General features: G+C 36.7%; 1 protein-coding gene and 1 long non-coding RNA gene across 2 annotated transcripts; one reads left to right on the top strand and one right to left on the bottom strand.

Annotated features, from left to right (window-relative positions):
• The first annotated feature begins 282 nt into the window (after window positions 1–282).
• Window positions 283–3881, top strand: LOC121396237. The gene is made up of 3 exons (XR_005962897.1): window positions 283–461; window positions 2407–2532; window positions 3582–3881. It is a non-coding gene; the product is annotated as an uncharacterized LOC121396237 (long non-coding RNA).
• A 1049-nt stretch (window positions 3882–4930) lies between these two features.
• LOC121396230 (cAMP-dependent protein kinase type 3-like) lies at window positions 4931–6450 on the bottom strand. The gene is made up of 2 exons (XM_041571014.1): window positions 6317–6450; window positions 4931–5228 (listed from the first exon to the last, which is right to left on the bottom strand). The coding sequence occupies exons 1-2, from the start codon at window positions 6326–6328 to the stop codon at window positions 5010–5012; spliced, it is 231 nt and encodes a 76-aa protein (XP_041426948.1). The 5' UTR covers window positions 6329–6450; the 3' UTR covers window positions 4931–5009.
• Window positions 6451–11151: the final 4701 nt, after the last annotated feature.

Below are 11151 nucleotides of genomic sequence, written 5' to 3'. Positions count from 1 at the left end.
CATTCTGGTGCAAGAAAAGCAACACCATTTTGAACATAAGAATGTAATCCAAACTACTTTTGTAGTTCGCTTTTGAGCTTTGCTGAAATATCCCACGTATGAGCAATTTGTCTATAACATTCCTTTCTTTCCACAGGTGGCAGATGCCCCTTTTCTTCGTTTTTACCTGCATCGCACTAAATATTTTTCTGTTAAACATAAAGGAAATTAAAAAAAATGCAAACCTCTGTTATGTAGAAAAGATAAATAGTATGTTTATAGTATATTTAGTTTTAGATTTAGCACAGAACACCAGTTTCAACTCTCTAGTTCACTCTTGTTCCTTTAGGTATTTATGTTCTGCTATTGCATTTCTCCCCATTTGGAACAATGGCCTAACAAGATCCAGGTTGGGGAGCTGCTTTGCACAATCTTGAAGGGCTGGATCATTGCTGTTTTAAGACTGCTGATACTCTGTGCAGGTACAGTAAAGTCACTATATAGAATACAGGGTTTGAAGCCTAAAAGAGAATATGGCTATAAATATTGTTTTTATAGCGAATAGGAACATCTAAATATTTATGGCTGAATTTACTTCTAATATGGTCTAAAATCTCAAAGAATTCCCTGAAAAGTTCGTTCTTAGTTGGCTCACTGTATTCTCAAGTTAAACCTAGAGGTCCTTGGGGCAGACATCTTGTACTATTTGTACTCCAAACCCTGGCATTTAATGTTTGTGTGTGTGTATGTATATATATATAGTGAATAAAGTACCCCCTCTTGTAAAATATAAGGATATTATTAGTTACCGAGGAGTTTCATGACCATATAAAAACACAAGGCCGAGTGTTTTTATACAGGTCATGGAACTCTGAGGTAACTTCTAATATCCTCATATTTTACAACTGGGGGTACTTTATTTATTATAATACACAAATTTTAGTGAGTCATGTGACAGAAATGACATCACTACTCACCGTTTATAACTGATGACATCACTACTCACCGTTTATAAGGATATAATTTACAGGATATTCATGGCTTTTGTGTATTTTATATATATATATATATATATATATATATAATATATATATATATATATATATATAATATCAAAACAGGGGGTTGTGGGAGCACTCTAAAGGCTTTAAAGTATATATAAGTATAATAAATGCTATTGCATATGTACCCAAAACAGGGGTTATTTTGTTACAAAGTTATGATCATAAAATTGATAAGCCACCATACCACGTCAAGGTAAACCCCGAATGGCGGTCCCTAACTTGTTTTATATTTTATGTGCATTTCAGCATTACCTGTAATCAATGTCCGTTGAACGCTGTTTTTTCACTAAGGGCTAAATCCTCCCCAGCCAGCAGGGTTTACCTTGACGTGGTATGGTGGCTTATCAATTTTATGATCATAACTTTGTAACAAAATAACCCCTATTTGGGTACATATGCAATAGCATTTATTATACTTATATATATATATACTTTAAAGCCTTTAGAGTGCTCCCACAACCCCCCTGTTTTGATATTGTATATTTAGCCAGGAGCTGTGGCATAGCTTCAGTGGTTGTAGCACCCCATACCCCCCCTTTAAACTAGTGGTGTTCCTATGCTTTTAAAATTGGGCGTTTGTTTTGGGAATATCTCTCCTTTAAAAGCCTGATTGCTGGCTGGGGAGGATTTAGCCCACAGTGAAAAAACAGCGTTCAACGGACATTGATTACAGGTAATGCTAAAATGCACATAAAATATAAAACAAGTTAGGGACCGCCATTTGGGGGTTTACATTGACGTGGTTATGGTGGCTTATCAATTTTATGATCATAACTTTGTAACAAAATAACCCCTATTTGGGTACATATGCAATAGCATTTATTATACTTATATATATACACTTTAAAGCCTTTAGAGTGCTCCCACAACCCCCTGTTTGATATTATATATATATATATATATATATATATATATATATATATATATCAGTCCACAAAAAAAGCACTCACGGTCACGATCATCAAGCATATATCAAAAAGTTTTTATTCATGCATGGTGTATCAACGCGTTTCGGGTCACAAAAAGCCGTCGTCAGGATCATGGGGATGAAAAATAAAATGTATCTTTTAATATACGTGTGAACTGGTAAGGAAGAAAAGTAACAAAGTGTAGATAGTGCATGTGGCTGACTGTCAGCATGAGCCCTAAGAGCCCAACTGGTGTTTCATCTGGCTAATCACTAATTCATTGGGCAGTTGGCAGTCAGAATACGGTCAGAATACAGAATTGCAGAGGGTTTAAATACAAGATTGATGTGCTTATGTAAGAGCAAACCGTTCTACCCATATTACAATGTATTGTTTTCTCTTTTATAATGTACTTACTAGAGGAAAAATTATTTGGGTTTTACTTTATTTTGCAGGTACATGGCCCAGGGCAGCTACAAGGGCACTAGGAGAGAAGTCAAGATGGTGACACAGAGTTTTCTAGGATTGTAGAGCAGGCCAGTGTGTTTTCTCATTGAAGAGGAGATTATAATCACTGCCAGGTATGTAACAAATTGGCCTGTTATTAAGTCCCAGACATTCCCATACACTGACATGAAAAGGTTGTGTCAATGAATGAGTGTTTGCACAGGAGTGAAGATGTGTGGCCATGAGTATGAGTAAGTGAGAATGACTCTGAATGTAAAAGGGGTGTGTGTCAATGTACTAAGAGCTTGAGTGCAGAGAGGAACTGTAAGAATCAGTGTGAGAGTGAGAGTGCATGGGAGTGTGCTGATGTGCCATAGAGACAGTTTGGCTGAATGCAAGAGTGATATTATATGAGTGCAACAGTGACTATAAAAGAGGGAGTCTGTACATGAATGAAACAACACATGACAGTCACACACCACTGGTTGAATTAGCACATGTTTATACATGTGAGCAGTAACGCCACGTCAAGGCTTCAACCTTGTTACCGGCACGCCGGGTGTAACGCCTCACACAACAGGACAAACGTGACAAACAAAGACAACAAACGAGGTTTTAACTGCACGTGTCTATGACGTCCCACCCTTTGCTCGTTTAACAACAACAACTTAAAAGGACAAGGTAAAAAAAAACCCCATCTTACTTCAGATTGGGAAAAAACCCTTGCCCTTGATTTCTACACAACTATGAGAACTATAGAACTATATACAAAACTAACAGGGTATTGGGGTCTATAGACATGATGTGCAGGAAGACAAACAGGCTGTGATCTTAGACTCTGTTTGCCTTCTGTTACACCCTTATCCTTTCATATCTCACGTTCACTCACACATTCACACACATATAGATACCCACCTAATACTTACCAGATGAGCCACTGCCACTCAGGATTCCAAAACCTGATTTTACCAAGGAATCTCATGCTCTGAAGGATCTTATCTCAGGGTGAAGGTGGAGTTGTTGTTGCCCAGGAAATGCAGAATATAATGATGGTACAGCCTTTGTGCAGCAGGTGGAGCTGATATTGAAGCCTATAGATATGCCCACTGTCCTCTGATTGTATGTACTTATGCTTGATGAAACAGCATGTTATATTACTCACTTTCATACATACTTACTCCAGCCAGGAGGAATTTAGGAATGAAAGGCCAGAAACGATATTATTTTCCCTTGATGTGGCTTCATTCTCCTGGGACCCGAGGAATGACAGATTCCCATCATATGGCCTGAAGAGCTTTGCTGATGGCTGTGTGAAAGGTAAAAATAATTTTTGTTAAAATGATACAAAATATCTATTAGGAGCAAGAGAATAGTCACAGTATTTGTGTTGTGTTTAGTGTGGTTAGATGGTTTTAGTTGTAAAAAGAGCAGGTTGTGTTTCAGTTTGCCATGTATTTCATATCATTATACAATAAAGATTACAATAAAAACTATCCAGCCTTTAGACATGGAAGTGCAATAATGATGCTTTCTGAGAGACATCTCCATATGTGTATAGATATTCATGTGTGTGTAAATATGGTGACTAATGTGTTTAATATTTAAATAAATAACTTCCACAAATGAACCCACTGCTTTCACATTCATCTGTCACAAATCTTGTACTTACTTTGCGTGGCTGGAAAGGGGGATCTGCTCCTTCTTCTTCCAGCACCACCCAGTCGATGGGCTCAAAGAACGGGTGGCACCTGATGTCTCCTCTGGCCCCGAGCCGTCGCCTCGGCTTCTTTTTGAGGAGCTAAAGGTTCAAAGAGCAATTATTTTAATACCACTGATTTTATACTCTCTAAAATACCCATCAATGAAATTACTGCAAATGATTCATAGGTTTGCAAGTTAATTATTCAAATTGCTAATAGGTTTTTATGATACATTATAGAACGTGTGGTTTCAGAATGTAACATGAAACTCTTGTAGCTCATTCATGTTATTGTATAACCCTATAAGAATGCAAAGGCGATAAGGTTTTAACTAAGGCAATGCAGTAAAATAAAAAAATATTTGTGTTACAATACTATTGTTGGAATAAATAAAAGTTGAATGGACATATATGCTGCAGCCGATACATTACACTACACAAGCCCGGGAAACCTTAATAAAATAAAATAGAATTGTTATATTGGCCTATACATGATCCCATTGTATAGTTTATGTGGCATATGTTAGGAAATATAAGGGGGAAGGCGGGTACCCCAGAAAAAATGTACGATCTATTGCAGCCTATCACCCTGAAAAAATTTTGGGAACATTTTCAACTATTTTTGAGGAAGTCCTATCTACTCCATTGCACTTCACCTGGTCTGAGGTGGCAAAGGCAGGCACAAGAGGTAACGTTCAGTAAAATCCGCATATTAATGAATTTGCTTAGTTACGTCCCTTTCGCCAGGGCGCAACTTTGCCAGGCATAAGGGAGTGAATTACTGATAGTCTATCTCCTTCGCTAGTGAAGTTACACCTGCGTCCGTTAGTAAATCGGCCAAGTAACGAAATGACATCACGCTGGCCGAATTTTCGCTAACGTTAGTCACTTCACCCTTTAGTAAAACTGACCCTATATCTCTGTCCCTCTGTTGCTACCCACCTTTTTCAGCAGATGTATTAAATCATCATCCAGCCACTTTGGTATTTCAGGCTCATCGTTGATGATCGAATCAATGAGCTCCTGTTTGGTAAACCTGTAAAAAGGGTTCTCTCCGGAGGCTATTTTGCAGATGGTGATGCCACAGGACCACCAGTCGACTGCTGCATTGTAAGGTTTTTCTTGCAGAATCTTGAAAAGAAAGGAAAGTTATAGTTTAGGAGCAGCATGGCATCCTCTGTGTATCTTTACTGGGATTATGTTAACAACAGAATTCAATAGATTTAGCTGGCCATTGTGTGCAATGAGAAATGCATGTGACCCAATCAGCGGGGTATGAGTAGAAACAACTGTATTGTCACATGCAGTATGGGAGATGCCTGGCACAACATGGGTGGTGTAAAACTCAATTAGTAATATCATTTATCATGTAAAGTTATATGATATAAAAAAAAAGTCTAGTTACCAGTAGCAACCAATCAGCAGAAAGCACTAAAAGCAAATATTTCTTCGGTTGCTATGGGTTACAGACCCGGTCGAGTGCCTTGTACTACATATGCAGGTTGATATTTTTCTATTGATAAAGGCAAATATGCCTATTTGTATAACATGTTGGTATATATAAAACATTAGGCAGGGGCACAAAATGTCTCAATGTCTTAAATATATTGATAATGGGTTGAGTGCAGAGGACTCTTGTATTTGTCTATATGTATTTTGTGGTCACAGTCTCATTGCACCCCCGCCTAATGGTTTTAAAAATTAGTGATGAGCACAACTTTCCCTTGTTTGTTATAGTTTATACAGGAGCAGTGACCAGCTCCATGTTGTAGCTCCCACCCTTCCCAGCTATAGTCAGGTGATCCCACTAGTGTCTAATAAAAGGGCAACAGAGTTTGGGAGTTTACTTTGAAAGCAGCTAGTAAGTTGCAGGTAAAACTTAGTAAGATGTATAATAATGCAATATAATTCTTAATGAATCAGATGCAAGTTGAGTGTAGGACTGGCCAGATAAGGGATGACTTGGACGTAGTTGGCCAGCTTAAATATCTTGCAATATATGGACAAACAATCCCTGTTTTGTTTTAAGGGTAAGGCATTTTTTAGTAGCTGTATGCACATGTCTCAAATATATTGATAATGGGTTGAGTGCAGAGGACTCTTGTATTTGTCTATATGTTGGTATATATGTCATCATCAGCTAAATACAGCTCTGTTGTCTTGCCATATTCTCCTTTACTTGGTTTCTTCTGTAAATGTATTGTAATTCCATGTCTTACCTCTGGGGCCATGTATGATGTAGTTCCGGCTCGGCCTGTGATGGTATCACCTTTGTAGACGTTTTGTACAGCCAGGCCGAAGTCTGAGATTCTGATGTGGCCTTGGTGATCCAATAAGATGTTACGGGGTTTGATGTCTCTGCAATATAGAGAATAAAGGAGTTACACAGAAGAAGACAAGGGCTGATGATCTGCAGAGAAACCTGTGTGTGGCCTCTGCTGTAGAAAGTTACAGAGATGAAGAAATCGATACTGACCGATGGATGATCCCCTTGCTGTGCAGGAATTGCAGGCCACATACCATCTCTGCAGAATGGAACCTTTTAAACAAAGAAATAATGGTTAACTCCATAAAGATGAGTCTATAATATGTGCCTATTCATTTCAGATAATGTAAAATAATTGCCTATTAAATTTGAATATGATGCTTCCTAAATGTACATATGTTATTATTCCATCCTTCTTACAATGTGAGTTTTCTGATCGCTCTATAAGGAGAGCGTTAGTAATGATATGGATAAAAAACACAGCTATATGTGCCTTGGGTTCTTAACAAGATAGCGCACTCAAACACAGGGCGTATTTATCTACAAACCCAAAGTAACCCATGGAAACCAATTAAATGTTTGCTTTTATTGTTCAACCCTCACTATTCAGTTGCTCTGGGTAACTACCAGGTGCACATTTGCCCAGTGTTACTAAATGTGCTTTATGGAGTGAAAAAGGAGCAAATATATGGGATAATGTAATAAAAAGTGCTGTCTCATTAATGGTTATTAGCCAAGTTAAAAGTATTAAAAAGTATTTCTTAGTGATATTATACTAGTACCATTTTCAAAATGTGCTACTTACAGGACTCTGTCCATGTCTAGGCTGTCGTGTCTTTTCAGCTCGTCTGCCAGGCTTCCCCCGCTCAGGAACTCCATTACGAAAAAGGCATGCCGCTGGTGACACAGACAAATAACACATACATATAAGTTAGTACACAGATATATAAAACCAAATAGGATTGGGCAAGGAGTCTGCTGGATTTTATCAATAAAAAAAAATATATATAAAAAAATATAAATATATAAATTAAAAAAATAAAATAAAAAAAAAAATATATATATATATATATATTATAAGAAACAAGGAAAAGTTGTGCTCACCACTAATTTTTAAAACCATTAGGCGGGGCTGCAATAAGGCTGTGACCACAAAATGCATATGGACAAATACAAGAGTCCTCTGCACTCAACCAGCAGGTAAAATTTAGTCCCTTTGTAAAATGTATAATGAAGCAATAGAATAGAATTCTTAATGAATCAGATGCAATTTGAGTGTAGGACTGGCCAGATGTGGGATGACTTTCCACGTAGTTGGCCAGCTTAAATATATTGCAATATATGGACAAACAATCCCTGTTTTGTTTAAAGGGTAAGGCATTTTTCAGTAGCAGTATGCACAAAATGTCTCTGTCTTAAATATATTGATAGTGGGTTGAGTGCAGAGGACGCTTGTATTTATATATATATATATATATATATATATATATATATATATATAGATAGATATATATATATATATATATATATAATATATATAGATATATATATATATATATATATAAACCGGCACTCACAGGGTTTGCATGAAAAATCAATCGTTCAAACAACAAGCTTTGCCCTTGAGAAAGGTTCCTGTGGGGAACCGAAACGTCGGATTCAATAAACCTTATTTTATTATTTAACCATATTGAACGATTGATTTTTCATGCAAACCCTGTGAGTGCCGGTACCACGTGCAATTTCTATCTGAGCCAGTCTCAGAATTTGTTCGGATGCAGGGTCAAATATTTGATACAAGGTTCCAAAGGACCCGCACTCCAGTTTCCGCGAAAATATTTCGATTTTATTCATACTTGTGCATCCAATGGTTTTCACATATTTTTTTAAAAATCTGTACAAACAACGGTGGTGAAAATTATGTATTACTATTACCTTTACATTTGTACAAATGTTTAAATTGCCTGTAATGGTTTTTTCTAAGTCATGACGTCATACTTGGCGCCAATTTTGAGAGGGATTTAAGTATTCACTTGCACACATGTCATTTATCCTTGAAAAAGGTCCCAGAGAGGACCGAAACTTTGGAAATGAATTACAGAATGGAATGCACAACCATTAGTATGCAGAAACCTGGGTGCTAGTCTGAGAAGTATGTAGACAAAATGCAGGGATTGACAGCACTCCAAGGAAATACATCAAGTCAATAATTCAAATGAAAGTGGAGATTTATTGGTGATCCAACGTTTCGGCTCCGCACAGAAGCCTTCGTTAGGGAAAGAAATCTTCAGAATGGACCCGCACTCCAAATAGTTCAATCAAAGTGTATTTTATTGAATCATCACTCACGTGTCCAACGTTTTGGCCCACATTGGGGCCTTTATCAAAGATAAGTGCAAGTGGTTTGTGTGAATACTTAAATACAAAAAAAGTGGGCGTACAGATGACTACAATCAACATCTATCATTGGTATGATTTATTTTTCTTTTTTAGATGTTGATTGTAGTTCTGCTGTACTGGGACAAAGTAAACAGATTATCAAGAGTTTTTTAATCTTACATCTTTGTAAGACACTTTACTTTTTTACTTTTTTATGTGTAATAATATACTCACAACTACATAAATTGGGAAGGATATTCCGAACACAAGGTTGCACAGCATAGATAACACAGCACATAAAAAGAAATGTGAAAATAGAGATATCTTGTGGCACAATTTTAAAAAAGACATGTAATCAAACTAATTGAATGTAACCACGATGGTTAATTTGCAATTGATTGGTAATGATTTAATGTAATCTGTACGCCCACTTTTTTTGTATAAGTATTCACACAACCACTTGCCTTATCCTTGATAAAGGCCCCAATGGGGCCGAAAAAATGGCTATACATGAGTCAATGTTGTACTGGGTTTGAAAAGCGGCATAGCCTGGCAAAGAAATTCACGAGTCCCTTGAATGTTTAGGACTTGTGCCTCAAGTACAATTGCTCTCGTAGTCTGTCTCTGATTTTCTGATGGACTTTGAGAGCCACATATGGCCGCCTGTCTTCAAACTTGGCCACATTACCTGAGAAACAAGAAAGGAGTCAAATACATACTGAATTTAGAGCACTAACATGTGGAAAAAAACATTGACATGTAGTTGGATATATTTATTTAGTTAGCATTTTTGTTTTGTACTTTGGGCCAGATTGAATTTAGCGAATTTCAATTCAAATTCAAAGGATAAAACTGTGTCTCATTATTTATAACAAGAAAAACCTCTTTTGAATGCTAAGCGTTACAAAACTAAGTTGAACTAGGAGATCCTTTTTCGCTTGTCTAACTGATCTCAAACAACGTATATATGTTTTCAAGTGCATATTGCCAAAAAGATCCAACTTTTCTTCATTGAAAGTGAACTCTGCTCCCATTATTGTATTATAGTCTGCACTGCAACACTAATTCCCTATAACTTCCAATACCACATTTTAGGATTTAGAACCTTACAAAAAAAAGCTGTGCCTAATTGCGAAACAGGTCAACTCACTTTGCCAAATCCTTCCTGTTCCAGCACAGAGAAGAAGTCGTAGCTTGGAGGCCACTGAGCGGTCAAGCCTTGAAGACTTGAGCTGGTCTCACGGTTTGGCTCCTCCTGGTGAAGAAAAGAGATATTATTTACGAGCACAGTGTAATATACAGGTATTGGATCTATTATCCAGATTGTTCAGGAACCTGGGTTTTCTGGATAATGCGATCTTCATTCCTTAAGTTACTAGAAAAAATATTAATTTTAAACATAAAAATAAACCCAATAGGCTGGTTTTGTCTGCAATAATGATCAATTTTATCTTATTTGGATCAAGTACAAAGGTACTGTTTTATTATTACAGAGAAAAAGGAAATATTTTTAACAAAAAATGATTTATTTGATAAAATGGAGTCTATGGGAGGTTGGCCTTTCTGTAATTTGCGAGCATTTCTGGATAATGGGGTTTCTGATAACAGGATCCCATACCTGTATATAGTTAATATAATCCTACTATGATTCTTTTAGAAAGCAGTTCATTGCGTTATTAGATTGATTTTCAAGCACACCAGAAGGTCAAAATAACATGGTAAACTATGACCCGTGGCTCATATATTGTAACAGCACCACTGATATATTAACTATACATAAGACAATAACGTAACTGAGGAAAGAGAGTTAGAAAAAACTATAATGGTAAAATTGATAATGATGTAGGGGTTGCTATCATTGTGGCCATATACTTTAGATGTCATGGGCCAAAATTGGCATTACCTTAATCTGAGCGGTCTCAAATTAGGGTTGTATTTTTACAAGCTGCATACAGTTACTATAAACATTATATGGTGGGGTTTTGCCAATTAAAAGGGCAGATCTAGGTACCAATAACAACCATTACACTTGTCACCTTGTCAGCAAAAATCTGATTAGTTGTTTTGAGTTACTAACCAGTAGATACAAATTTTGCATCTATATAAGTAACCAAAGCCCTACACAGCAATTGTACTGGTAAATGACCGTGGAAATCGTTGGAAATTATGTGGCTGCACCTTTTTCAATTACGTGAATTAATGTATTCAATTTAAATAATGCACAGGCAGATTCTCTAAATATAACAGACAGGAACCCTTTATGGGTGGTTGATATATAAAACATTATGGCATTATAAATTATAAATGGGCACAGGATTCTAATAACCTATATCAAGTAATCAGCAGGTAGCATTTACTGGCAACGCTTGGCTTCATATGGGTTAGTGCACCTGGGCAAACTTGGCTGTC

The sequence above is a fragment of the Xenopus laevis genome, chromosome 7S, assembly GCF_017654675.1.
Source record: "Xenopus laevis strain J_2021 chromosome 7S, Xenopus_laevis_v10.1, whole genome shotgun sequence".
Lineage (NCBI taxonomy): Eukaryota > Metazoa > Chordata > Amphibia > Anura > Pipidae > Xenopus > Xenopus laevis.
The sequence above is the reverse complement of the archived record's forward strand: the minus strand, read 5'-3'. Positions and strand labels throughout refer to the sequence as shown.